Here is a 27,260-nt window from a genome sequence, read left to right as displayed (position 1 = left end):
TGACAGATAGTCAGTGGCTTAGAGGAGCTCCGTTACCGCGTGGCCAACTTGAGAGCCGGCAACCTTCGCCCCCCCAGTTAATGAACACTTATGTTGCCATTTCTTCAACTGCCCTTGTTGCGTATTTCCAATGTGAGAAGGACAGACGCCATAAAGATGTTGTGGCAAATGTCCTCCTACAGCTCCTTAATGAAATGGAAGTTGCCAGGAGACTTTGACAAGGTTGATTTCAAGCGGTTTTACATAAACTTAAAGGGTACTTTGTATTTTCCTAGGAGAGATAAAAATAACCTAATTGGTGTACGGGAGGTCGAGTTTGGTGGTTGACATGAACATTGACTGGAAAAAAATTCAGCAAGGGAATGTCTCTTGGTTACTTTGCTGTAGAATCTCTATTGTTTGATTGTTTTATTTTTTTGTTTAAATCGTTGTTATTAACCTTTTCTTTGTTTTGTTTGTTTTTGCACACTTCTCAATAATACATACAGTCGGAACATCCCTCATGTAATAGATGGAGAAAGGGGGGGAGGGGAAGAAGATGAAGCGCCAGTAGCAGGGTACATTTCGACAAGTAGTAACATTGCAATGAAAATTCAGATGGCATTAGTTACATCAAGGCTAGTGAGAATATCCCAAGAATGGTATTGACAAATCCCAGCATCGGGCAGGAAGCAAGGAATTCAGGCAATAAAACATACAGTCAGAATATTACTATACAAATTGGTTGTCAGCGATGAGGTACTCTTGGGTTAATAACAACATGGTAATGAAAGTTCAGGGTGCAGGACTTGCATCAAAGCTTGTGGCAATATCTCTAGAAGACAGAGTGATGCTGGCAAATCACGGCATCAAACAGCATGTGAGTAATGTGGGAACAGTGCAGTTCAAACGTAACCTAGGACATAGGGCACAACAAAATGAGGACAACGAAAGCGAAGGAAGGGTAGGGTAGAGTCGCCAAGACCTGTCACCATAGTCAAACTCGCCGGAGGACCTCAAACACCTCTAAGTCTCGGTGGCAGCGGGGTTCTGTGGTAGAGGGGCAGTGATGATCTGGGCGTCAGTGTTAGTCTGCAGTCGCGTCAGTGGTGGGGAGTGGGGTATTCTGAGTGGTAATCCTGTGTGACGCAGGTGGGGATCCCGTTTCTGTGTCTGTTAAAAAATTTGGAGACCATTGTGTCCCATTGAGGTGCCAGGGGGAACACGCGAATGCCAAGCAGGTCTTCTCTGCGTAGCACTGCACCCTCTGCCCTCGCCCAATTGGATAGGGATCGGTGACAAGCAAGAGGGTGAGGCGGTAGGGGAGATTTCCATCGCTTGGTGATTAGGCGCTTGGCTGTTATTAGTCCTAGGTCTAAAAACCAAGTGGCAGCTCGATATTTCTTGTGTCTGCTGAAGAGGTGCAGTACATGGGCTTCCCAGGTCGGGGGAATGATGCGGGATGTGCAACTTATGAGGGTAGTTGTCACGGTGTTCCAGTAGTCAGTCAGGACCGAGCAACCCCAAAGCATATGTATCAAGTCAGCATCCAATTGTTGGCAGCGGGGGCAAGCTGCAGCTACACGGAGGAAGTATCTGTTTATGTGAGCTGGGGTAAGATAGGCCTGATGTAGTATGAAAAAGTGTATCTGTCGGAATCGTTGATTCCGGGGGATGCGGGTCAGACCTCTACGGGTGGCCAACCATTCCTTATCTGTGAGCGCTCTACCCAGGGCCTCCTCCCAGTAAAGTCGAAGTCGAGTGAGATCTGTTTCCATGTGCTGTCGAAGCGAGGATGCAAACCAGCGTGTGAGCTGCCGTCCCCTCCCCATCACGTGAAGGTATTGCAAAGTGTGGTGCATGGTAGGTTCTTGAGCGAGCGTGCCCCATTTGGAGGCTAATGAGGCTGAGTGTTCTGTGTAGTAAAAACTGCCCAGGATGTATATTCTCCCCTATTATAAGTTCCTGAAACTGAATATGAGCGCCGTCTTGAAACAGGTCCCCCATATCTTGTATGCCCTCTGAAGTCCAGTGATGTAGTTCTGCTGCAGTCGTGTAAGTGTCCCCCCCGTGGGGTTCCTAACAGTGGGATAGCGGGTGCGTATGAAATGGTGGTTCTGCATCTGCGAAAGCATTTGTGTGCTACAGTGAGGAGAAAAGTATCTGGAGGTCTAAGCACCGAGCAGGGGTGGAAGACCTGGAGCAAAGTTTTCAGCTGCAGTAGGGGTTGCAGGGAGGCCGTGTCTAGTAGGTAACAAGAGAACATCCACCTGGCGATCCATTTCAGCTGGGAGGCTAGGTAGTAATGTTCAAAATTGGGTACCGCGAGGCCACCCAGCTCCGTAGGCAGACAAAGTTTTCCCATTGCCACCCTATGGTATTGTTTGATTGTTTTTTATAGGTTTAACATTACTTTTTCTACAATTATCTTTATAAACAGCCCCCACGAGAACCAACTTGGTATGCCCTCCAATGAATGTTCACCACTGCAAGATTCATTTCTGAATAATCTTCCATTGCGATCTAAAATGAATGAGTATTATTTTCTAATCCATACATACATACCGTGCGCCGCATCTGTTACTTCCACTAGCTTTAGCCTTTTTATATGTTTAGAAAGGGTTAACTAATGATGTGGATCTGAATAATCTCCTTATGAAACATGCATCAAATAGTTTGATGGATGGCCCAACTATCCCTTTTAATACACTATCATATCTTCAAAAACATTACGTTCATGCTTCTTAACAGAGCTCGGGCAAGTTGAAAGACTCTTGGTCCATGCATTTCGCTTACGACCGGGTTATTAAAATGCCAGGTCATTTCTCACCTATCTTTTTCTATCTCCTTCCCCCCCAAAAAGCAGGTAAAATAACTGACATAGACTTAGGGAATAAGAAGCAACAGATGCTAAATAACTGAGGTGAGTGTTTTCTGTTCTAATGAAGGCATATTTGATTGCTAGCACAGGAGGTTTCCACGAAGAAGCAGTATTTCTTTCAAAAATAACTGTGTGATACTTGAAGCATGTTTACCGGAGACAACTTGGTCAGTCTCTAGATACCTTTGCCTACATTTTCATGTATGTAGTGGACATAGCTTGAATCTATACATTCTAAAACAAGGGGTGCTCCTAGTCGGCCTCTGAACATTTTCCATAGGGGCCTAATAATCAGAGGCAACCCTGAATCCTCAGGATGATTCACTGAAAATGGAAGTACATCCCTCATGTATTCTATGAAAAGTCCAACTGTGCTACATATGGCAGCAACACTTGAGTCACAATTCCCTGGCCTTTAATGGAATATATAAATGACTGTCCATTTCTTCTTAACTTGAGTGGTTCGCATACGGCAGGTAAAGTACACACCATAGTGATCTACCGGAGAGAAGGATGGATATAAAGCTCCACTCTTATTGCTTTGCCAAACTGGGTCTAAAGCTTGGGCAAGCTTCCGGGTTGTCCTATCCAGATTTTCTATAAGAATAGTGGGAGAAATATCTGCCAAAAATTCTTCATCCTTTTTGTCCAAGGATACTCAATCCAGATTTTTACATTTCCTACAATATCAACACTCCATGCCCCCAAAATTAAGATACAAATGTAAATCTAACAGGTAGTCATTTTTGTAAAATTCCTGGTTGTTGGTGATTTGTTGCAAATTAAGAGCAGCCCTATCTCACCACACATTTCTCTCTATCCACCTTAAATGTTTTAGAGCCCTCCAGGAAGATATCTAGAATTCAAGCATTTATACCATCATGGAGCCAAAACTCACTAGTGCCTCAAATTTAGATTATGGGCAATTATCGTATCCATACCAAGGAACCCATGCTCAATTAGTGGCCTGGCATTTCCCACTCCACGTTTCAAATGACTATCACTCAACATCATGCTTAAGTAGAGGGGAGATTTTATGGTTTCCACCTGCCCTTGTACAGCACATTCTGATAGGCGTGGTCCTACCAAATCATTTTAGAGAAATACACAAACTGAATATAAGAGGACAGTTAAAACAATACCTAAGTGGACGATTACAGCCATACACTCTTCTTAGGCTTTCGGGTTTTGCTCTAGCACTTTCGCTCATGGTCCTTTGCATGTGTGCTGATCATGTGTGCACAGGAAATGTTACTGCAGATTGTGCATGTTAGTGAGGATTGTTTTTTTTTTTATAGTCAATTTTATTGTTTTTTTAAAACTAGAAAAACCAGCAGCAATCAAATGCAGTATGTTACAGCAGTTGTAGGACATCTTCATGTTACATATACAGAAAATGCACCTGAGATGCATACTCTTGTAAAATGTCACACGCCGCCCACATCCCCTAAAGTGAGGTATTTTTATTCTATCTGCCCCAGCCATTTGCCCCAGACTTTACACGGTTTCGCCGAGCACCCCCTGGCCTCATACATAGGCTTCTCTTGTGCTCCGCACCTGTCCACCCCTCTGCGCCATTTTGTTATAGTGGGTGGGACAGGGTTTATCCAGTTGGCTGCAATGTCTCTCTTGTCCACTACCATGGCTGTGTTCTGAAATAGTTTGTCAAATCTAGACCCATCCAAACCATCCGTGATTCCCAGGAGCACATTTAAAGGATTGTGTGGGACCTCCCAGCCCAGAATGTCTGTGAGTTCCTTTTCTATGGAGTCCCAATATCGCACGATTACTAGGCTGGTCCATACCATGTGAAAGAAAGCTGGTTGATCTTGTTCGCAATGTGTACATGATGCAGTTGGTTTCAGATCCTTATGTCCCCAAGCTGTGAAATGCCAATAAGATCCCAGGTCTTGAATCCCTTTAAATTGCTGACCTCTCGGAGCCAGGAACTTTGCTCTACCATTGGGTGTGGCGCAGGGAGGCCAGGAGAACCACCTGTGTCACCATGGGCAACGATCTGGGGATAGGTCCCTTGTATATCATCGCCTGGATCCTGGGTAGGCCCAAGTCGTTCAACTCTACTCTATATGCCGGATTAGACCAGCATCCATTGAACTAGTCGTGCATCGTAAGTAAGCGGGTTGCCAAATAGTGCAAGTATAAATTAGTCATGCCCATACCCCCATCAAAGGATGGGACCCGACATTGGGACAGGGCCATACGAGGTCTCTGCCTGCCCCATAGGAATTTAGTGGTCAGGCTGTCCAGTTCTTTGATCCTGGTCCGCGGGAAATTAAATGGCGTATTTTGAATTATGTAGGGGAATCTGGGAAGTATCGTCATTTTGAAGAGGGCGACTCTTCCCAGAGGATTAAGCGGTAGTGTCTGCCATTTGTGGAGGTCGTCTCAGGTTCTTTTCACCAGTGGGGTAATATTGAGTGACAACGCAAAGTCAGGAAGCCGGGCCACCCAGATTCCGAGATATTTAAAGGGTTGCCTTCTAATAGGTATTGTGGATTGCCAATCAAAACAGTCTCTTGCGATATGGAGAGGGACATTGAGGCTTGTTAAAAGTTACGCAGGTCACAATTGTTGCCATTTTGGAGTCACAATTATGGAATTACGTATGAAAAACATAAATTACCTGTTAGCTTTAAAGATATATGTCTCTTTGTAAGCTAATATTTTGTTTACAGTTAATAAGATGTAGTGCTACACAGCAGAAAATTGTGTGACAAACAACTGAGCTACCCCAAATATGGTGCTGTGACATGCATCTTGGGACCCCTACATTTTCCTTTTATTGTCGTAAATTAGTACCTATATTGCTCCACAGCTCAGATAGTTTCACAAACATGGTCATGTTAATGACTGGCGATTCCTCATCATTAAAACTGGGCTCCGAGAGCTTGTTCTGTGTCCTTAGGCTATTTTTTGTGACACGAAAGATGCATGTTTTTTGTCTATCCAGTAACGCTGTTTGAAGCATTGTAATAACTTCATTTTGAATAAAATGCTTATTCAGATTTTGGAATAGATGCAGTTGAGCAATATTGTGTCCCTGTACTTGGAGTAACTTGCAAATCTGTTTATTTTTTTATTTTTTTAATCAAAGCAAGAGCCCTAAAGTATCCGCGTCTACTAACCTAGTTGCACTCAAACTATATTATCTGGCACTTTGGCAACGACTCTGTTATCTAGCTTAATATGTTTGCTCTCACAAGTGTTTATGGGGCGAAAAACAATCAGAGTTGTTGCAAAAAAAAGTCCCTGTCGACTTAACCCAGTCCGTCGAAGTCATCCGACGAGGGAGTGTCGTCATTCAAGGCCTGGCTCCGCAGTTGAGCTTGCACCTGAGCCGTCTATGCACCTCCCTGAGTTTCTGGGAGCTGGAGTGACCCCCGCCCAACTTCATGAGTTCTATGAGACCATGCACCACATATTTTGGCGACCTGTTCCCGCTGGCACGCCTTCGGGACCTGCAGGTTCAGGAGGGGCCTTCACTGGTTCTCTGCCGGCAGTTCTGTCCCTAGCTCCAGCCTGGCCCCTTGGATCCACAGATGGATCCGGACCAACTCCGATCGTACCACCTAGACCTTCCGCAGTATCAGTCCTGATGCCGACGCTGCCATCCCCATTCTCGGTTGGGCATCAGCCGATGCTGGCGCCGACTGAAACCATACCTTCCAGGCCGGAACCTAGGCCCTATTCCTGTGGGCTGGGCATCGGGGAGGATTGGGAGGGGTAGCTGGACCCTGAGGAATACCAGCCCCTAGACCCTACAATTTACTGGCGTGAGGAATTGGCAGATGCCAAAGGACTGGTCCTCTCTCCACATATTGACATTGTCTCTTCTCCTACCGTGGCTATGGAGGAGGGAGCCTCTTTTGCTATGGTGGTGAGAAGGGCGGCCAAGGTCCTGGACCATAGCCTACCCTCAGTGGCAGTCAAGACTAACGTCTTGACAGACGAGATTCAGTCAGGAGTAACCCCTTCAGAACCGCTTTTCCTATTTTATGAAGCCCTCGCCGATGTTATGCTTGGGATTTGGTATAAACCTTGCACATCGGCTCTTGAGAACAGGACGATTGCCCGCCACCATCAAAATGTGCCCCAGGGGACCACAATTTTCTCATACAACACCCTATCCTGGAAAATCTTGGTGGTCGAAGCTTCCACCTCGTGTGTAAATCCTGGTGCATTCCCTTACCACTCCACCAGATAGAAAATCCAAGAGTATTGATGCAGTAGAAAAAAGATTTCTACCACCAGCCTGGCACTGCAGTCCATGAACAATACAAGCCTTTTGGGCCACTACTCCCATGCACTGTGGGATTCGGTTACGCAGGTGCTGCGTCTGCTCCCAGAGGAGGCTCGGGCCATACTCTTCCAGGCTATGATAGATGGGAGAGATGCAGCCAAGTTCATGATCATGTGGGCTGGACACAACGACTTGCTAGGCAGAGCGGTTTCTTCGTCAGTGGCTGTGCGAACCTGGCTTTTCTGGGGATGTCCAAGCATTGCTTATTGACATGCCAACAGATGCCTTCCATCTCTTCAGAGATGAGGCGGGCTCTGCGCTGGAGCGCTTCAAGGATAGCAGAGCTACCACCAGGTCCTTGGGCCTTTCCATGGCACTTGCCAACCCCAGTCCACTTTTTTGCTCCTTTCATCGCCATGGAAGTGGCTTCCAGCTGTGTCTTTACCCACCCAGCCACCACGGCGCACAAGCATCTCAGCCTCTACATGGCCGAGAATGCAATACCCACAGATCCCATGGTTCAGGCTGCGAGAGGTCAAGCCAGTCTAGCAGCCTCCAAACTTCTTTAGTTTGCCCTCCTATCATCATGGGCCCCCAGTGGGAGGCAGGGTGCACCTTCATCTGCCCCCCTGCAGGTCAATAACATCAGACTGTTGAGCTCCTCAGATTGTCCGGAGCGGCTACTCCCTCCCCTTCGTGACTTCTCCTCCACCCATGCCACCCATTTGGTACAGGCTGCCGGAAGACCATCTCTCCTTGCTCCGCCAGGAAGTAGCTGCTCTCTTGGCCAAGGAACCCATAGAGAGGGTGCTGATGCCAGAAGTAGGTTGTGGTTGGTATTGCCACTATTTTCTAGTTCCCAAAAAAGACGGAGGCCTTTGTCCTTTCCTAGACCTGCGCCCTCTCAAATTCTTCCTGAAAAAGGAGAAATTCAAAATGCTCCAGCTAGCTTAAGTCCTGTCTGCCCCGGGCCCGGGAGATTGGCTGGTACTGTTAAACATGCAGGACGCATACTTCCACATTCCCATCCTGCCTGTCCACAGGCGTTACTTGCAGTTCACGGTGAGCCACAAGCTCTTTCAGTTGGCCGTGCTCCCATTTTGTCTTCCCAGTATCCTTCGGGTGCTCACCAAGGTGATGGCGGTTGTTGCAGCTCATCTTTTGAATTCAGGGGTGCTATTCTTCCCCTGTCTCGACAATTGACCATTTAAGGCGGGATCACCAGGCTGTCTTCCACCTCCAGTCTACGGCGAACCTCCTTCACTTCCTGGGGTTCACTATCAACGTGCCGAAATCACACTGGACTCACTCTCAGACACTCCCTTTCATCGGAGCTGCTCTGGACATGGTGCAGTTTCGGGCCGATCATTCCGAGCAGTGTGACCAGGATATTCAAACTATGATTATGATGTCTCAGCCTCTATCCTGGGTTTCAGTTAGAGTGACTGAGGCTGCTAGGCCTCATAGCTTCCTGCATCCTGCTTGAGACACATGCCCGCTGGCATATGCATGCTCTGCAGTGGAACCTGAAGTTCCAGTGGGAGCAGCATCAGGGGAATCTCTCTGACATGGTTCATATCTCAGAGGGAACTGCAAAAGATCTGCAGTGGTGGTTTATGAACCGCGATTGGGTCAGCAGCAGACACCTCTCCTTTCCCCAACCAGATCTGACCCTGGTAACCGATGCGTCACTGATGAGATGGGGCGGCCATCTGGGAGAGGTAGAGATCAAAGGCTTCTGGTCTCCAGCAGAATCTGGACTCCACATCAACCTACTGGAGCTTAGGGCAATTACCTGGCATTAAAAGCCTTTCTTCCCTCCATTAAGGAAAGGCTAGTGCAGGTGTTTACGGACAACACCACAACATGTGGTACTGCATCAAACGGGCAGAGTGGGCTCGTGGACCCTTTGTCAAGAGGCTCTGCATCTCTGGACATGGCTGGAACATCAGGGCATATCACTGGTGGTTCAGCACCTGGCAGGCTCTATGAATTCCAGGGCAGACAAACTCAACCGAAGATACCTGGGGGATCATGAGTGGTGTCTCCAATCGGAGGTGGTGCAATGTCTTTAGGCAGTGGGGAGAGCATTGGCTAGTTCTGTGCGCCACCGTCGAGAATCTGCAATGTCAGTGGTTTTGCACACTGAAGTTTCCAAGGCGGCTCTCGCTCAGGGACACTTCATCTTGAGTGGAGCTCAGGCCTCCTGTATGCTTTTCTGTCAATACCACTCCTACCCAGACTTCTCGAAGATCAGGAATGACCGGGCCCAAGTCATCTTTGTGGCACCAGGCTGGGCTTGGAGAATTTGGTATCCTGAGCTGTTGAGCATGACCATCGGTCCACCGATCAGGATTCCCCCTACGGGAGGATCTTCTGTTTCAGCAGCAGGGGAGGATTCCCCTCCTGAACCTGCCAACGCTCTGGCTTCAGGTATGGAGATTGACTGGTGACCGGTGACAGCTTTCGACCTTCCACCCCAAGTGTGCAAAGTTACCTTGGCATCCAGGCGTCCCTCTACCAAGACTGCATATATCTGCCATTGGGGCAAGTTTGTGGCATGGTGTGCAGAGAAACGGACTGACCATCTTTTTGCTCCCCTCTCTCCGGTCATTCTCTTTATCCTTTCTCTTGCCCATCAGGGCTCTTCTTTGTGCACCTTAAAGAGCTATCTTTCTGCCATCTCAGCCTTTCTGCAGTTGCTAGATCGGCCATCCTCGTTCAAATTCCCTGTGGTGATTAGGTTTTTGAAAGATTTGCAACACGTTTCCATCTTTGCCCTTCATTATGCTTCAGTGGGACCTCAATCTTGTCCTTACATTTATGATATGCTGTCCCTATTACCTACTACACAACTGTCCTCTCAGGCTCCTTACCATCAAGATGGCCTTCCTAGTGGTAATAACATCTGCACGAGTAGAGTCGGTGAGCTTCAGGCTTTGTCATCAAAGCCTCCATACATGAACATCCAACGAGACAAGCTGGTGCTTCGCACTAGAGCTTCCTTTCTGCCGAAAGTTGTCACTTCTTTTCAGGTAGGCCAGTACATCGCCCTGCCTACCTTTTACGCTCTGACATAGCCCTCTAAGGCAGAGGAGTGAATTCATCAATTGGACCCAGAAAGAGCTTTGTTCTACCTTAACCGCACAAAAGAGTTCCAGTGGACGAGCAACTCTTCATGGAGTATGTTGGAGTGAAGAAGGGAAAGGCCGTGCAAAAACAGACCATCTCCTGATGGATCGTGCTTTACTTTAAGATCTGCTATGCTTTGGCTAAGATAGTACAGAAAGGGAGTGGTCCCAGTCTTACAATTAAAAAAAACACGTAATTAAATGCCAGCCGGCATCAATTCAAATTACACAACACAATAGAGCGTTCAACATTATTTAATCATATTGAGCAAAGAATAAATCTGGGGCAGCGTATTATATCAAGTGCCCCACGAAGTGGGAGAAAGAAAGGGGAAATAGTAGCCTCATGCCCTATGCCAGTTTGATCAACAGTGCTTGCTTCACTGTGATAGTATATTGCAAACAATGGCCTTTTACATGTCTCCATGATTATTATATAGCCGAGTGAAGCCGGCTCTAATTGTAATGTATTTGATGTCACTACCTTTCTCTTTCACTCCCCCAATCCTCACAAAGCGCACCCTACTATTTCCCCTTTCTTTCCCCTACTTAGTGGGGCACTTGATATAATACGCTGTCCCAGATTTATTCGGATGCTCAATATGATTAAATATTGAACGCTTTAATGTGTTGTGTAATTTGAATTAATGCCGGCTGGCATTTAATTACATGTTTTAATGAATTGTAAGACTGGGACCACTCCCTTTCTGTACTGTATTCTAACCAGATCCCAGGACTTGTCTGGGTTTACCCTTTCGTGAAACCAACCCCATGCTTTGGCTAAGAAGCAACCCCCTGAGGGTTTGTATGCTGATTCCACCAGAGCAAATGCTGCGAACACTGTGTTAGCACGTGGAGTTCTGGGCCTGGATATTTGTCAGGCAGCAACGGGGGCTTCTCTACACATGTTCATTAAGCATTACTGCCTGGACAGTCAGGTCCGTCGGTATGAGCACTTTGCTCCTTCGGTCCTGCAGGACTTTCTAGTGAGAAACCGTTTCGCAGACCCACCTCCAGAAAGATATTGCTTGGGTATCTATTTTAAGATGAGGATTCTGCTGCTAGAAGTCTCTAGCAGATGTAAAAATGACTTATCTTTGGTAACGCCTTATCTGGTAGAGACTCTTATCTAGCTACAGCTTCCTTACCAACCCACCAATCCTCCCGTTCTGCGAACGGTTTTATTGGGATATGGCTGTTCCCCTTTCAGGGCCCTAGTTTTCCACACCAGTGGTCAGTGTTCTCGTGGCTCCGCACTCCTGGAATTGAAAGTCGCGAAAAGGAACTAATGTCAGTGCGTTCAGGTGGCGCCTATATAGGCACCGTGCATGTCACTTGTGGCGTGGATGATGAAGTCACGCAAAGCTGAATGATGCCACCTACTGACGTGCAGGAATACAGCTCACAAAAGATTTTCAGATCAAGTCTGATGCATGGAGATAATTCTAAGGTAAGGAATCTGCAGTTAGATTGTCTCTACTAGATATGGTGTTACCGAAGGTAAGTAACTTGTTCTTCCGGCTTGGAAAAGTCATGGCAAATTGGTGCAAGTGGTAGATTTGCTTGACTACTGTTCTCCGCTCCATGCTTGTGCCTCTGAACTATTAGTTGGGCATATATTCTACAAAAGGTTGATTTGTACATAGACAAATCAAACTTACTTTTGACTACCAGAAAATACATTTCGCATTGTAGAAACCACCTGTCCTGCCTTCATGTTAAATGTTTCTAGTACCTAAAGCACAGAGTGCAGTTTTTGTGGGGTTTTTCATGCATTGTGCATAACACGCACTTTATCAGTCCCCCATGAAGTGTCTCTGCCCCAAACCTCTGATTTGCTTAGATCTGATGTAAACTTCCTTGAACCCCTATCCTGTGTCTCAAGGTCTAGGGAAATTTAACCAGACAATTTGTTTGCTTGCCTAACCACAATCTATGTGCCTAAAATATTTGAGAATTAACACTTTTGTTTTCATGTTACTTGTCTTGCTCTTATTAGCCCATTTTCTTCATTTATAGGTGTGATTTGTATTTGCACCCAAAAGGAAATTGCGTTTGAGCCCAATAAACGGCATTGCATACAAGTTACATACTCAGTGAATTTACTACTGTCCTTTTACAGTTCTCTATTCTGGAAATTAGTTATTTTCTACGATGCCATGTTAGCTGAAGCGCAATTTTCAATGCAGATATTTCGTTATTTTCCGTCTGTTTTTAAATGCACCTGCTTTTAAACAAATAGAGTAGAGATACACTGTGTATAGATCTTTTAAATGGCAATCATTAGGAGGAAACGCCAGTGCAAATTGCCGCAAATGTCATAGGGTACTTCTCAAGTCAGCTGGATTTTTTTGTACACACTGCTGCTTTTTGTCTGGTCACCTTAACCTGTCTTCTCGTCAGCTGCTTACTAATTGCCTTGGGCTGTCTTTTTCTTTCTGTCTCTCTTTCCCCCTTCTGCCACCTCCAGCGCTTCAGCATGGAAGGACTCTCAAATGTCATTCAGAATGGTTTCCGTTACACGTTTGGGCACTCAGGTGGCGATAAGCAGGTGCTTGGATTTTCTTCTTTACTTTTCGTGTACTCTGTCGCTCTTCTGTGTGTGCTATTTCATATTTCCACTCCTCACATACGATGCTTGGTGTCAATTTCTTGCTCTGCGTCATTTACAATTATGTAAGCTCTACAAAGGTTTCAATGTGCATATATCTCAGTGAGCCGCTATATCAGTACGTTCTATAAGGTTATGCTTTCCTTGAGTTCTCTAAGGATGAGGGTAGTGCGGTATGTGCAAAGAGCCTGTTGACCAGCCTTCGCACTGTAGCAGGAATATCATTGACACCACAGTCGTCGTCTGTGTGTAGGCATGGGAGGGAGGGAGACCAGAGCAGTGCTGGTGAGGTCTGAGGTGAGGGGAAGGTATAGCAAGGAAGTGAAGTGGAGAATAAGAAGAAGGCAATGGGCGAGGTGCAGGGAGGGTGAAGTGACCTGAGAATTGCAGTGAGGGGGTAGGAGAGCAACCAAAGGCGAATGAGGTGGGACAGGAAGGAAGGCTGGAGATGGATACAATAGAATCTACTAGTGGGTGAAGTGAGGAGTAATCTGGTGCCTAGATGAGAGGAAGATGGGCAGGGTCGAGTTATCGAGGGGTACAAGAAGGTGAATGAAGAGGAGAAACAGGAGGTGGGGAGGAAGGAGAGAAGAAGAGGTAGAAAATATTTGGGAGACATGAGAGGGAAATGTTTTGAAAAGTAAAAGTGAGGGGTAACAAATCGGATTATTTAAAAAGGAGAAAGAAAGAATGTGGTAGAAGGAGTTCGTACTTTAGTGGACAGAAATCGATTGGAGAGTAGGAAATAAAAACATATACAGTAAGATGGGGTTAGGGGAGAGTACAAATGCAGGAGGGCAGGAGGAAAGATTACAGTGCAGAGTGGAGAGAGCAGATGAGGATTTTTGCTGGAGTTGGGCATGAGACAAAGAGCGATCTTAGTTAAGAGGAGTGTAGTTGGTATAACATTGTGCGGATGTAATGTCTGCATCCTGACTCCAGCAGGCCTGCTATTTGCTCCTCATCTCAGGATGGCTCCCTTGTTATTGGATTTGGAGTTCTCATAAGGTAGCTTGTACTGGCTAGCTCCGATTATGATGAAAAATGGTCAGTGACTGAGACCTAGTCTGGGTTATTGAGCAGTGCCAGACCATAGATGGTACTAACACGTGAGGAATATCAGAGAGGAGTCTATCCCCACCTTTGGTTGAACTTCTGCCACCCCAGAGTCTTGAACTTGCAGTCTGAACTTTACATTGATTTGAAGGAACTGGAGAAGTATTGAAACCCTATCTAAAATGTATATGAATTAATGTGGCGCCTCAGTTCGGGTGAGTCTTTGTCTGAAAGGAGCTGTTAAATGATTATTGGGATCTGTAGATGTGTTTTTCCTGATTATCAATTTGGGGATGATCCCCAACTTTAGCAATTGGTGCTTAATTTGTAGATGAAGATGAAAGAGTTGGTGTAAGAAATAGGATTTTTAGTTGAGGGAAGTAAGTACCCACCTCAAGTAATGATCACAACCCTTGTCAGGGTGAACCACCAAAGTCACTAAATAAACCTGCGCACAATCACCTAGTAGCTATGGCACAGAGCAGACAGGCTTTGCTTAGAGGAAAGGTGTAAAATATGTAGGGAGTATCAAAATAGTAAAAAAGGTGAAATGCAATATAAATCTCACACTGAATTGGAAAAAGAGAATAAAAATGTATAAGCAACATGACAAAAATCAAACAAGGAGAACCGGAGATATGAGTTTTTTAACGTTTTAAGTAGAAATAACGCCAAGAAGCACAAAGTGCCAATGATAGTGAATGGTCATGGCGTAGCAAAACCTAGGCTCAATTTGTCTCTGACCTCGATGGAGCGTGTGTCAGATACACTAAGCAAGTTTGCCCTGGTCAAAGATTTTACCTTCCTTTAAGTCCCAATCGGCCACAGGAGTACACTTCTAGAGCCACCCAGGACCTCAGGGGAGGCACTTGGAGACTCACTTGTTAACAGGAAGAGTCCAGTCCAGGTCCATTTGCCACTGATCCGCTGAACAGCTGGTGAAAAGGCCTCTTGTAGCTTGTTGTCTCTGAAGCTTTAACAAGTGGTCAGCCTTATCACCTTTGAAGTCCACTCTTTGACCTGGATACAAGAGAAAACAAGTCCAGTCCTCCAGAGCTCTTTTCAGGTTGCAGACAGCAGGTTTAGTCCAGTTCTGAGCTTCCCCAGGTCCAGGAGTGATCTGAAGTGGATGTCTGGACGTGCTATATGTATGCGCCGCACAAGCTAGTGGGTGGGAATGACTTGAGCACACCCTAACCAATGGGGTAAAGGATTCTGGGACTATCCCTACCCACTTTGGGCATTTTCAAGATGGCGTCCGTCTTCGGCCACACTGACTTGGGCTCTCAGGGTTTCGAGTGTGTGTGGTGAATGTACAATGGTAAATATTGTCTCCTCCCACATCTCCAAATTTTCCTGAATACTCCATTTTACCCCCCCAACCCCTGTAACCTAACTTTGGTACATGGATATAATCTTTTCCATAAATTCTAGAGTGTCCTGTGGAGGCTTCTGGGAGGTCGTCTAGGTATAGGGCCGTGGTGCGGTCTCCCTCATCAGTGGGTCTTCCTCTACATCACGTTGATTTAGAAGTGAAACAGGTGAAGGGCTCTGGTGCGCGTGGAGCTTTGGGTTTCCAAAAATAAATCCCAGATGTATTTCCTTGCCACCTCGATATCCATGTGTAACCAATGCTTGTTGGATTCTCTTTCCGACCACTCTGGTAACACCCGGAGCTGGGCTGCCTTATAATAAAGGAGAAAGTCTGGTAGTGCTGAGCCCCCTGCTGTCTTGGATGCGCGCAAAACCTTATAGGGGAGTCAGGCTCGTTGTCCCTGCCAGATAAACCTTGTCACCACGGAACGGAGGTTAGCGTAGAGTCCCCAGTCCAGTGTGATAGGCAGGCCCTGAAATAAGTAGAGAAGCCTAGGCAATACCGTCATTTTCACAGCCTGTATATGTCCCACCCACGACAGGTACACTGGTGCCCATCTTTTCATAGCCGCTTTAAGTTGTTGTATCAACAGGGGATAGTTATCCTTGAATAGCCCCTCGAGTCGCGGGGTTATTTTTAAGCCCAGATAAGTTATGTCCTTCTTAGCCCACTGAAAAGGGGTGGTTGCCTCTAGCAATTCCTTGTCAGCCTGGGACAGATTTAAAATGAGTATACAAGATTTTGTTAAGTTGATTTGAAAGCCCGCCACCTTTTCAAACTGCCTCAATTCGTCCATTAGAGGGGGCAGCGATGTGTGAATGGAAGTCAAGGCAAGCAAGACAACATTCGCAAATAGAAATGTTTTATGTTCTGTGGCACCAAAATGGACTCCCTTTATCTCTTGTGTGGAGCGAATGTTAGCGGCTAAAGGTTCAATGCTCAGTGCAAACAGGGGAGGTGACAGTGGGCACCCCTGCCTTGTTCCCCGCCCTACGGAGAAGAGTGTGGAGTTTACCCTGTTGACCAGTACTCTTGCCTTTGATGCTGCAAAGTTCACTCGGACCATCTGTATGAATTGCTCTCCAAAGCCAAATTTCTGGATCGTAGACAAAAGAAAAGTCCAAACCACCCGGTCAAAGGCTTTATCCGCATCTAGACCTACTAAGATCGCTGGAACCCCTTTTTTTATTGTCTTTTCTGTTAAGTGTACCACCCTCCCAATGTTGACGTGTGTTTGCCAACCTTTGATAAACCCCAATTGGTCTTTGTTTATTGGTTCTGGAAGTATGGTGCCTAGTCGTGTAACCAAAATTTTTTAATAGAGTTTGGCATCAAGATTTAAAAGAGCAATGGGTCTATACGAGCTGTATTGTTTTTTTTGGTTTTTTTTGCCTGGTTTGGGCAGGACTGAGATTATTGCTTCAGTCATCATGAATGTCACCGCTCTTGTAACCGCTATATGGTTAAACAAGGTCACCAGATGGGGAAGTAGCTTCGATCCATATGTCTTGTAAAATTGGGCCGTCAGCCCCATCCAGCCCTGGAGCTTTGTGGGGTTTCAGAGTCCTCAATGCTACCCGGACCTCCTCCTCTGTGATTGGACTTTCCACCCACTCGTTTTGTGTTTTTGTTATTTGGGGTAGATTGACGTCAGCCAAGTACGCCTGCTGGGCCTGCGCTGTTGGGTGTTCTGCTGCATACAGTGTTACGTAGAAACTCCCAAAGATTTGTGCCTTGTCGGTGTCTGACCCCGTGGTCGCTCCCTGGCCATCCTCAAGCTCTCCAATGTATTCTTTTTCCCTTTTAAATTGCAATCATCGGGCTAGAAGAGAGCCTACTTTTTTGCCCTGATCGTAACCTATCTGCTGCAGTCTCAGGAGAGTAAGTTCCGCCCGGGTTGAGTATATGGCGTTTAGTTTCACTCTTAATGCTGTCACCCTGCGTTTGTGGGATAGAGTCGGGGGTGCTTTGTGTACCTTTTCGGCTGTAGCAAGCTCAGCCTCAAGTAACCATCGTTCAGCAGCTCTCTGTTTATTCAGGTTAGAGTTTAGGGCAATACATTGTCCCCGTATCACCACTGTGAATGCGTTCCATGTAGTAGAAGGAGATGTGTCCCCTGTGTTGTTGTGAAGGAAGTAATCCTTTAATAAGGTGCGCAGTTCATCCCTCAGTAATCTCTCGCACCAGCGAGTTGGGGGACTACCACCGTCTGTATTGGGGGGGGGGGGGGGAGAAAGGTGTAGTCCCTGGCCTGCAGTTGCCGTATTTGCCATGAGTCCACTCGTCCCAGGTCCTCTAACCCCTCCCTCAGTGGTTTGGAGAAGCTGCCCATGCTATGTCTAGTAGGATGTGTGCTATCTAGATTGGGGTCCCATGACAGGTTAAAGTCTCCCATAAGAATAATGTCCCCTTCTGCGAACCGTCCCAACATCTTTAAGAAGGACCGTATGAAGGGGATTTGATTGGTGTTTGGGGCTTATATTGTAGCAAAGGTGCATATGCTGGCATTTAACCATTACTGACCGTCCTTCCTTGTCTGCTTTATAGCCCGACGAGGAGAACTGCAAGGTTTTGTGGAACATTAGCGCTACCCCGTTGTGTTTGGATGTTGTAGATGACCGACAATTAGGAGGGTAGTCTCTGTGGCGCAATCTATGGTCTTCTGACTTCTTCAGGTCTGTTTCCTGAAGGGACACAACGTCATTACTCCTATCTGTAATATATTTCCAATTTTTTGGGTGTTTTGTGGGGGAATTCAGGCCCTTCACATTCCAAGTTGACATAATGATCACCATATTCCTACTCAGTGGTGTGTTTGCTCGTTATTGTTGACCCGGCTATATTGTTGTTTCTCCCTGTCCCTTCACCTCTCCTGTAAGGCAGGAGTGATCCTTCCCTCTCGACTTCTCCACCCTGACCCTCCCTTTGCATGTTCCATGTGCCAATGGAAAATTTTAATGTTTAACCAAACATTACAACATAAATTAACTGTTTCACATCGTTGTATCATAACTACTTTACTACTCGGTACGTGGTCTAGTCCGCTTCAGCATATTTATAGTTATTCCATGAACCACGGGATATGCATGGAGGAAACACAGTAAAACAATCCCAGAGGAATGAGTCTGTATGATCTGCTAGTCCTTAGGTCAATATATAGTTCCATAGCATCCCGTTTATAAACCGGCCCCCCTATGAGAGCCCAAGATCCCCTTTTAGCTTATCTGTGTGGATGCCCCATGGGAAGTTGGCGTATTCAAGTGTCCGTGGAGATCCTTGTACAGATCAGATATTCATTGCCTTCTTGCTGTCACACCCTTCTGCCGATTTCTTTTGTTGCTTTGTGCATTTCTGCGTGTTCACTGATGCTTTTCTCTGACTGGTTTAGCTCCTCCAAGAGACTCTTCAAGATTGGAGGTTGATCCCTGATCTTCTTGGGAGATCCCTAATACTTTCGCTTCATCTTGAAGGGTGGTAACATGATATGATGTGTTGTGTACCTGAATTGCTAGACCAAATGGGTAAGTTCACCAGTATCTAATTGTTTCTAGCTGCAGGTTATCAGTTGCCCGTCTGAATTGTAAGCGCCTGGACAATGTGGCTGGAGCAATGTCGAGAAAGAGTGCACATGAATATCCCTAGAAGGTGACGTTGTCTGCCTTGCGTGCCGCTTACAGTATGGCCTCCTTCACCTTAAAAGAGTTCAGTTTGACCAGAACGTCTCTGGGGCTCTTGTGAGGGAGGGCCTTCCAGCTGTGGACCCACGTGGTGAACACCTTCAGTGTTCACTGTCAGTGACGCATCGTTTAGCAGATCCGTGAACATCCCTGAACAAAGGCCTCAAGGTTCTGGCTTTCCACTGATTCCGCCAGATTCCGTAAACAAATATTGTCTCTACGAGAACTGTTTTCAAGGTCTTCACACTTAAGGATGGCCGACTGGAGCTGTGTTTCCATGAAATGAGCTGCTTCTGCCATACTGTGCGCTTGTTGCTCCAGGTCTTGCACTTTGGCTTACAAATCCAGTGTCCTAGTACCCACGGAGTCCACATCATTTTGGAGAGACAGTATACCTCCGTTGATATCGGCTCTCAAGCTTTCGATTGACGTGGTCATGTCAGTTCTCAGTTCTTCTCTTAATTCCTTCTTGAAGTCCTGTACGGAGGAAATGAGGTCTTCCTAGGTTAGGGCTAATTTCTTGGCGAGCTTCTGCTGGCGAAAAGTAGCTGGACACCCTGTTTTGCTGGGACTTCTTCAGTGGCATAAGGGAAACCCTACGTTGAAGCTGTGATGCACAGACCTAGCGCTGTCTGTGCACCAACTCCTTCTAGCCAGTTGTTGCCACCCTCCTTCCAAACTACTGTGCTTTATGGGGGCATAGTTTCAGAGTGCCATTTAGCCAGGCAGGGAATCGCTGTCGGTTGGCACCTTCCGTTTGGCCGGACCCCCAGCCGGTTAATATCTGGCCCTTATCTCCAGTTGCGCTAAAGTGGGGCCTATCTTGCCAAGAATGCAGTATGGCTACCTTCTATCACAACTGGGGTGTTTCCTTCTTTGAAAGTCCCTTGCTTATCTCTCCACGTCCCCTTAATGGATGCTGAAGGCCCAAGCATTTAACATGCTGGTACTTTCCTCCGTGTCTGGAGGGCTCAGTGTTCCAAAGTATTCAGTGCGCCCATGTTTGCCACTCCGCGCCATCCCTCTGATTAATAAGGTGCGTTGTGAGTGATGATCGAACGTAGCTGCCCGTTTGCACCCTTTGCCGGTTTTCCCTCTATATATCTCGACCCGGCGCCATCTTGAGGTCAGGCATGGGCAGACTCTGGCTCCCAGTTGATTCCGGGGGAGCTTTGCCTCCACTCTCGCATCTGCCCCTGTTTCTCCTCGCCACGGGCCCACCTTCATGTGCGAACGCCTTGGGTTCAGGGATCCGTCCACTCCGTCCGGCAGCACATGAGCGACAACAGATCCTTGTTTCCTGTTACTGTGTGGCGAGGCGCCTAGGCCATCCTGCCGGTGCACCGAGAGGTTCGTCGGTGTAGGGGAGGGGCGGTATCTTGGTCACATGCCTCCACCGTTTTCCGCTTGTCCTGGTGGTCCCCTGCTGTCACTCGTTGCCTCCCTGGCATCCCTCCCTGTGGGGTGCTGCTCCGTGCACTGCTTTTGGCTGCTGCCTGCACTGCCCACGCCGATCCGCACCTTCTGCAGTGCAATCCGAAGGCATCAGACTGTTCCGGGTGGGTTTTCTTGCTGTCAGGTCTCTGTGACCCTCTAAGTTGATCCATGCTCCTATGGATGCTCACTGTCCTTTTTTCCCCGTGGTGTTATACCTTACACTGCAGAGCCCACTTGGATTACGTCAGCTTGACCATCTTGGTTAGCCGCGCCCCCCTCAATCAATACTTTTTAAGCATGAAAAGGATATAAAGGATTAGGTTACATGTATGGAGTTGCCTCTAATACCAGCTGTACAAGTATGGGACATTGAACATCCACCAGTCTGGCTACTGACCAAACAATGGAACTGAGAGCACTACCTGAATTCATGGGTAACAGACAAATTGTGGACAGTGCTTGCTTGTCCACGGCATTCGACTTGGTCAGTCATGACTTAATGCTGCATAGGCAGGTTGAGGGCCCAGAAAGTAGAACTAGACTGTTCCTTCCTTTTTCCCAAAAGATGTACAATAGTCAAATGGGCTTCATATCAGTCCCCAGCTACCTTAGACTTTGGGGATCCCACAGAGCTCACATCTGTCACTAACTTATTTTAATAGTTCTATATATGCCCTTTTGGAAAATCATTAGCAGTAGAAGCCTCCTTTTCCAGTGCTGCGTGAATGCAACACAGATTGTGGTAAACTTGTAGGTCTTTCGGGTTTTATGTGGGGAAATGCAGTCCTACCTCTCTGCCATCACCTAGTGGATGAAACATGGCCACGCTCATCTCAGTAGTAATAAAACCGAAATTATGACTCTGATCTCATCAAGATGTATATTGTGGCCATTATCAGTTCAGATACTGCAGAGTCAATCCCTTCACCCACTGAAAAAAGTAAATTCCTGTGGGCTATTTTATACACGAACCTCAGCATTAAAGCATGGACAGCACAGTTTTTAGTTGTATTTTTTCTTACAAACGTTGCTTAGGAAAATTATCCAGATAATTTCACCATTTCCAAGGCATATGGCAGTTTGAGTTATAGCTTAATACAGGCCTGTTAATGCAAATGCCTTGTATCTAGGCAAGAGTAAAAACCAACAAAGAAATGCAAGTTGCTGAAAACACCAGAGTCCAGTTAATAAAAGGTCTGAAGAAGTGAGATGACCGTTTGTTGTCAAATAGAAATATGCACTGGCTCCAGCTAGAGGACAGCATGTGTTGCAAGAGTCTTAGCGTGCTACACCACTGCGGCCAAGGATTGGCACTAAACTATGCCAGAGACAAAATCATTCCCTTCGGAAAATAATTTACTGAGATTGCCAGTCTAGTTACAGCTACAGCTGACGCCGGGCTACGATAGGGGGCAGAAGGCTATTGTACGAAGAGAGCAAGATGTAGAATGTTTTTACCCAAAGAGATATGGACAGAGGACTCACTTAATATATTAAAACTGCCATTAGGTGATTTTGTTCTCCTAAATCCCTTTCACACTCTTGTTATTACCATGATGCCTAGAGTCCCTTTAGTATAAAGCTCGCTTTACAAATATTTTTCATTTAATTTAATTTCAAGCAACACGTAATTGGGTCACAGCGATCTTACTAAACAAACCTGATGTACTCCAGAAGTATTTTCTGTGAGGCAAATTTCAACTTTTTGTTCTGCCATCTGATTTTCACTGAAGTCTAATTAAAATATCTTTATCTCATTAAGTTGCTTAATTCCATACTTATTTTGTGTTATGCTGTCCTTCAGGAGTTGTTCTTCCTTGCTTCAAAAACTGTCACTGTTGTTGCCTGCAGAAAAATAAATGATTTCCCTGCTGCTATTTTATTCATATTAAGTTGTGAACTGAAGTGACATTTTATTTGAGTAAGGCTTGCTCATGGCAACCAGAGCTAACCCCTCATCTCCTCGAGCTTCCTTGTGTCTATTTTTGGGAGTCTGCATGGCTTTTTTAATTTTGACAGTTGTGTTTGGGTCAGCCATTTGAAGGATACTTTTGAGTACGGTTTGACAAAGCTCTTCTTGTTTCTCTAAAGACTGAGAATTATTAGATTTCTCGCCCTGGCCATGTTTGCCAAATGTTCCAGTTTACCTTCTGGTTGAAAGATTAGTGGCTGGGTATTCCTAGAATTTAGAAAGAGCGTTGAATACCTTTGCCTAAAAAAATAAAACATATTTCATTCCTCACTAGGTGTAACGTTAAGGCTTTCATATTTCCTTCATATATATCAGCCTATCCTTTGGAGCATTTGCCTTGTAAGTGCTGTGTAGAATTTCTGAATATATGTAGAATTTCTGAATCTGATAGTCTTCCAGTGCCCCTGATCCTCTGCCTTTAGCTTGGTTACCTGGGAACGAAACAGAAAGTAATCATGGTCCCATTTGTTTTAACTTTACTTTCTGCTTTGTCTGTCTGCATCTGTTTCATGTGTAATTCTGTAGAAGTGATTCCTCTTTTTAGCGCTAGAAAATAATCAATGGGAACACTTGTGTCTGCTTTTATTTGCAGGTGCTAAGGTTGCCACCACCTTGCGACATGCCTAACACCTAATGAAATCTATTTTTCACCGTTCAGTAACTCTAGGTGCCACTGTTCATATTTTGGCCCTTGCCCACTCCACTGCACCAGTTCATCTGAGGGAACTGCGTGGTCCTCCTTTGCCTCATTTGCTCGGGATTGTGCTATGCTGTGTGCCAACAGGCTCATCGTTCTCTGTCTGCATGGAGTGCTCCAATGCCAGTACAGGCATTCCACTGTGACATCATCTCTAGTGGTACAGACAGGGCTGGACCCAGAGTCACCTCACCTTTTTAGGTCTCTGCTCTATACTGCGCATGTGCTGTCTCGAAGACACATGTTGTAGATACTTTGTGGGCTTCAGCCAATCCATAAGCTTCCTATTTGCTGTCTCCATTGTTGCGCTCCTATTCTTTCTCCCCATTTGTCTACTGCATGCATGCGTTTTGCCTCTTCCTGTCTTTAGCCCTCCCTGAGAACATGGTCCAATTACTATTATCCATCCACTGCTTCCCTTTTATATTTTGTTTTTGTTTGTTTTGAGCACTTAACACAAGCTCTCGTGTTTTCGCTCCTACAGCCCTGTAAATCTTGTTCTTAGCTTGTCACATTTGCGGATCATTCAAAGGCTGAGATCAAATGTCAGACTCTATTTTCAGAGGGCGCCTGTTCCATGCCCCAACCCTCTTCTGCTTTGCTGCTGGTTTTGGTAAGGACCCAGTGTGCTTGCCCGTAGGTGGAAAGAAATGTCATCACTGTGTGAGGCACAACCTTAATGATACTATTATTTGCTAGACTGCTGACAGATGGACCAAATGGGCTCCCTGTGAGGCATTAGCCATTGCTTTGGTCTATGGTGCCTCGCTCACAGATATTATGCACACATTATTTTTCTCTCCTTTTTTGTTGATCCTACCTTTTTATTCCTTTCCTTGTTCTCCATGCTTTCTGCTCTGTTGCTCTGTGTTCTCTTTGTTCTGTAGTCACTGTTTCCTTTCATCTGAACATTACTTATTTCCACCTTTGTTTGTCTCATCATGCCCTTTTTTCCTTTTCTCTTCTTCTCTGTCTCCTTGTTCTTATTGTTTCTCTTGAGCTCTTTTAATCTCCTTTACTTTTCTCATCTTCTGCCCATTTTGTGCTCTGTCCCTATTTTTCTTTGCTTTTTCTCCTTTCTCTTTCCCCCTTCTCTTCATTTTTTCTCCTCATGTTCAAAACAACTAACTTGTACACCATATGCTCTTTCTTTCCTCCCCCCTCCGTAATTGTACCTGCTGCTGAAGACTGATGCACTAGTGGGCTTCTTAGCGTAGGGCACAAGCATCTTCTATATGCGCCAGACTGAAGTATGATTAATTCATTTATTAAGCCATATTCTGCACCCAGAAGCTGCCCCGGATTCTGTTAGAAAGCACCGCCTGAGTGTATAAACGTTCACAGCAACCTTCTCTTGAAGCTGGCAGCTCTATCTGGGCTGCAATGACCGCACATGTGAAGTTTGTTTATAGTCTGCCTGAGGTCCCCTTGTCTTGCGATCTGCCTGCTTTGGTCAGTCCTGTTATAGTTTTTGTATCCGTCTTTGCAAGCAAAGCCAACAGGTGTGCCACTCAATAGCACATAGATAAAAGACAATAACATTGACAACGCCAATATCTCTCAGATTCCCTGGAGCTATTGGCTTTGCCAATGCGTGTTCTCTCTTGCAGCCTGGAGGCACTGGTACTTTTACAGGATGTGAAATCCTGGTACACTGCCCTTTCTGCCACTACGGGATACATTCCTCCGGGAGGAACTAGCTGTCTAAGACATTAGGAGAGCTTTTTCAAGTGGAGTGTGTCACATATTCTCAAAGTGAAGAAGGCATTTTGAACTCCTTATGCTCCTCCTTATTTTCTGTTTCCCACCCCCCTTTTCTTTTGGGCCTCTTTTGCCATATAAAATGGTTATGTGGCTCAGAGCACTTTACCACTTTACCAGTTTAGAAAGAAGCGTACAATTTTGTGGTGCAGGTGAGTGCGTGCATTGTTTTGTTTTTGTATCCCTGAAATTCTTAGACCTTGGTCCCCTGGTCTCACAAACATACCAAAGATGGTTGCAAAAATCAGCAGATGGTGGACAGGTGTAGTGATTTTGGAGTGCTTTATCACTGATTTAGTCACAGCAAGTAAATATTTTTTTCTATGGCTTATATATGCCTTGAATTATAAGATATACATGCAGCACATATTTGATGTTTCTCGTCCATTTTTGTTTCCTCCCTATGCCCATGAAGTTACTACTGTGGCTTTTGTTTACTTCTAAAACCTACTCCTTGTTATGTACTGTTCAGTTACTTTAAAATAAATGCCTGATAATAAGAAGCTCCCAATTTTGGTATCGGTTTTCTAAATTGAGTAAGGAAATCCATAGTATGGATTTAAAGGCATAACAGTATTCATTAGTTTGAGGATTCCTGCAAAACTTAAAGAATAATCCCTTGTAAATTTGGATCTAACACCATTTGTATTTGGGGGATCTTTCACTTGAGCTAACAGCTCTATGTTATGTTAACAAAAAATTAGTTGTTTTGCCCAGGAAGACCTGATTTCAGTTGCTGAAAGTTTTTAGATTTAGCCTACAGACACTGCTTAGTTTTTAGTGGATGTCGAAAATGGCTCGTATGAACCATACCTAAATTTACAGTGGGTCTTAGGCATTGTTGTGTTTTTCTCACCTCTGGAGTATAGTCTCTTTACGATCATTTATACTGAATGATTAGCATCTATCACTGTTCACTTTCAGGGAACTTCTTTTTTCTTTTTGTTCCAGTGCTTTCAGTTGTTTTCTTGCCATTACCTAGTGTGTGGTCCTTCTCCCCCATAAATTCCTGCCACCCCTGTGTGCTCGTGTTGCTTCTCCTCCCCCACCCCAAGCTCATCCATTGCTTCCTACACACTGGATTTGTTTGTATTTCTTTTATTTCCTTCAACCCGCCTCATGTGCTTAAATCACTCCTCTGCCTGCTGTCTGTTGCTCCCCTCCCTGGGCGGTCTTCTCCCCATTTCCTTCTCCACCACTCTTGTCATGTTCCTTTAAAAAGGTTTTTTCTTAAATCTTTTTCAGGTCTTGGTAGCTACCATTTGGTGCTGGGCAGCTTCTTTTTTGAAAAGCACTTTTGCACACATTTAATTTTTTCTAATTTATTTATTGTTCCAAGTGACATGTGCCAGCATGGAGCAATAAATAAAACATATAAACAAATTGAAGGCTTTGTCGTGCTGTATGTTAATGCATGCATGGTGAGACAGTATGTGGCTACCTTTTTGCCGATTCGCGTAGTGTGATCAAGAGCGGAGGAGCGCAGATGTCTGGCGGGTTGGTGGAAATTAAGGTGGCAGTTGATGTACCAGTTCCTAGGTCATGGAGGGCCATGTAAGCATGGGTCAGCATCTTGAAATGGCATCTTTTCTGGATGGGGAGCAAGTGGAGGTTCTTAAGGTGGGTCCATTTGGGGAGGCTGAGGATGGGATGAGTCTGCCAGTGGAATTCTGTATTGTCTGGAATTTCTTCAGGAACTGGGTGGTGACTTCTGTGTAGAGCGTATTGCCGTAGTCCAGCCAGCTGGTGACTAGGGCTTGACTGGCGGTATTCCTGGTGGAGACAAGAAGCCACCTGAATATATTTCGTATGCGAAGGGCGTGGAGGCAGGCATAGGAGACTGCGCTCATCTGGGGTTTCATAGTGAGTTTGTTTTCTAGGATGATGATAAGGTTGTGGGCGTGGTCTGTCGGAGTGGAAGGAGGTCTGAATTTGAAGGGTCACGAGGTGTCGTTCCATGGGGAGGCGTTTTTCTCAAAAAAATCAGCACTTCGGTCTTGTCTGTGTTGAGTTTCAGGCAGTTGGTTTTCATCCAATTGTGACACTCGTCATGCAGTTGTGGAAGGGGATCCTAGTGGTGGCTGGGTTTTATGAATGCGAGAGGTTGAGCTGGGGGTCAGCTGTGTAGGATATGATGTTGAGGCCATTGGTTCTGATGATGTTGACAAGGGGCTTCATATAGGTGTTGAACAGCGTGGGGTTGAGGGATGAACCTCGAGGGACTCCACAGATGATGCTCTTGGGTTCCGACTTGTAGGGTGCTTCTCTGGGCTTGTCCTGTGAGGAAGGATACTATCCATTGAGGGTATCTCCCTGGATCCCGATGAGGTGAAGTTTCTTGATATGGGTCTGGTGGGACATGGTATTGAGCGCTGCTGAGAGGTCAAGGAGGATCAGGGCTGCTGTTTCTCCCTGGTCAAGG

At 45.8% G+C, this 27,260-nt stretch overlaps 1 protein-coding gene across 2 annotated transcripts in view; it reads left to right on the top strand.

Annotated features, from left to right (window-relative positions):
• FEZ2 (fasciculation and elongation protein zeta 2) overlaps positions 1 to 27,260 on the top strand; it is a 400,578-nt gene that overhangs the window by 330,716 nt on the left and 42,602 nt on the right. Inside the window, exon 6 of one of the 2 annotated variants that reach the window (XM_085612191.1) lies at positions 12,723 to 12,803. The exons of the other annotated variant lie outside the window; for it this stretch is intronic. Coding sequence (XP_085468317.1) covers positions 12,723 to 12,803 — 81 coding nt within the window. The remainder of the gene's footprint in view (positions 1 to 12,722; positions 12,804 to 27,260) is intronic. 2 annotated transcript variants of the gene reach the window in all.

This window comes from Triturus cristatus, chromosome 6, assembly GCF_964204655.1.
Source record: "Triturus cristatus chromosome 6, aTriCri1.1, whole genome shotgun sequence".
NCBI classification, from domain to species: domain Eukaryota; kingdom Metazoa; phylum Chordata; class Amphibia; order Caudata; family Salamandridae; genus Triturus; species Triturus cristatus.
The sequence above is the reverse complement of the archived record's forward strand: the minus strand, read 5'-3'. Positions and strand labels throughout refer to the sequence as shown.